Source organism: Myotis davidii, unplaced genomic scaffold, assembly GCF_000327345.1.
Source record: "Myotis davidii unplaced genomic scaffold, ASM32734v1 scaffold1394, whole genome shotgun sequence".
NCBI lineage: Eukaryota > Metazoa > Chordata > Mammalia > Chiroptera > Vespertilionidae > Myotis > Myotis davidii.
In genome coordinates, this window is record NW_006285608.1 from 299396 (window position 1) to 300253 (window position 858).

General features: G+C 64.6%; 1 protein-coding gene across 1 annotated transcript in view; it reads left to right on the forward strand.

The window, feature by feature from the left end:
* Positions 1–858, forward strand: part of AIPL1 (aryl hydrocarbon receptor interacting protein-like 1) — a 6205-nt gene that overhangs the window by 2606 nt on the left and 2741 nt on the right. Inside the window, exon 3 of the mRNA XM_015559188.1 lies at positions 679–858. Coding sequence (XP_015414674.1) covers positions 679–858 — 180 coding nt within the window. The remainder of the gene's footprint in view (positions 1–678) is intronic.

The following is an 858-nucleotide window of genomic DNA, read 5'->3' on the forward strand; positions in this document are numbered from 1 at the left end:
GGGCTGGCTTTCCCAGGCTTGTTCTGCCTCAGGGGTGGCAACTCCAGCTCCTCGGGCTGGCCGAGGCTGGGCTGAGCTGGACCTACATCCGCATGATCTCACTGAACCCCTACAACAGCCCCACTACTGGACACGTGCCACCTGGGGCGCCTGGAGCTTGGCGGGCGCCCTGGGCTCACTGCTCACCAGAGCTCAGCCAGGACGCCAACCGGGCCCTCAGGGACCCAGAGCCCTCACTGGTCTCCTCACTCCCCTCCCGCGAGTCCCAGGCTTGGGGGGCTCAGGGCCTCCGTGGGAAAGAAAGTCATTAGCCTGACGACCAGGGCCGCCAGAGGCAGTGCGGCACCGTGTCCCTGGCGTGGCCTCTGGAGCTGGGCTTGGGGCCCGGCTCGGACACTTCCTAGCGGTGTGACCGTAAGCAAGTCACTTAGTCTTTCTGGGCTCCAGTGTAAAAGGGGTACAGTGGTGCCTCCTGTGCTGATCATTTTAAGGACGGAAGGAGCTAACAGATGGAGTGCCTTGCCCGCAGGTACCACAGCTGTTAGTGGGGGGTGTGGGGGAACAGGTGGAGGAGGGCCATGGGATACTGAGGGCTGGGGGGCTGGGGGGCTGGGAGTGGGCTGCTTGAGGCCGGGCTGAGCAGACAGCCCTGATGCCATCCGCCTGTCTCTCCCCCAGCACACGGGCGTCTACCCCATCCTGTCCCGGAGCTTGCGGCAGATGGCGGAGGGCAAGGATCCCACCGAGTGGCACGTGCACACGTGCGGGTTGGCCAACATGTTCGCCTACCACACGCTGGGCTATGAGGACCTGGATGAGCTGCAGAAGGAGCCACAGCCTCTGGTCTTCGTGATCGAG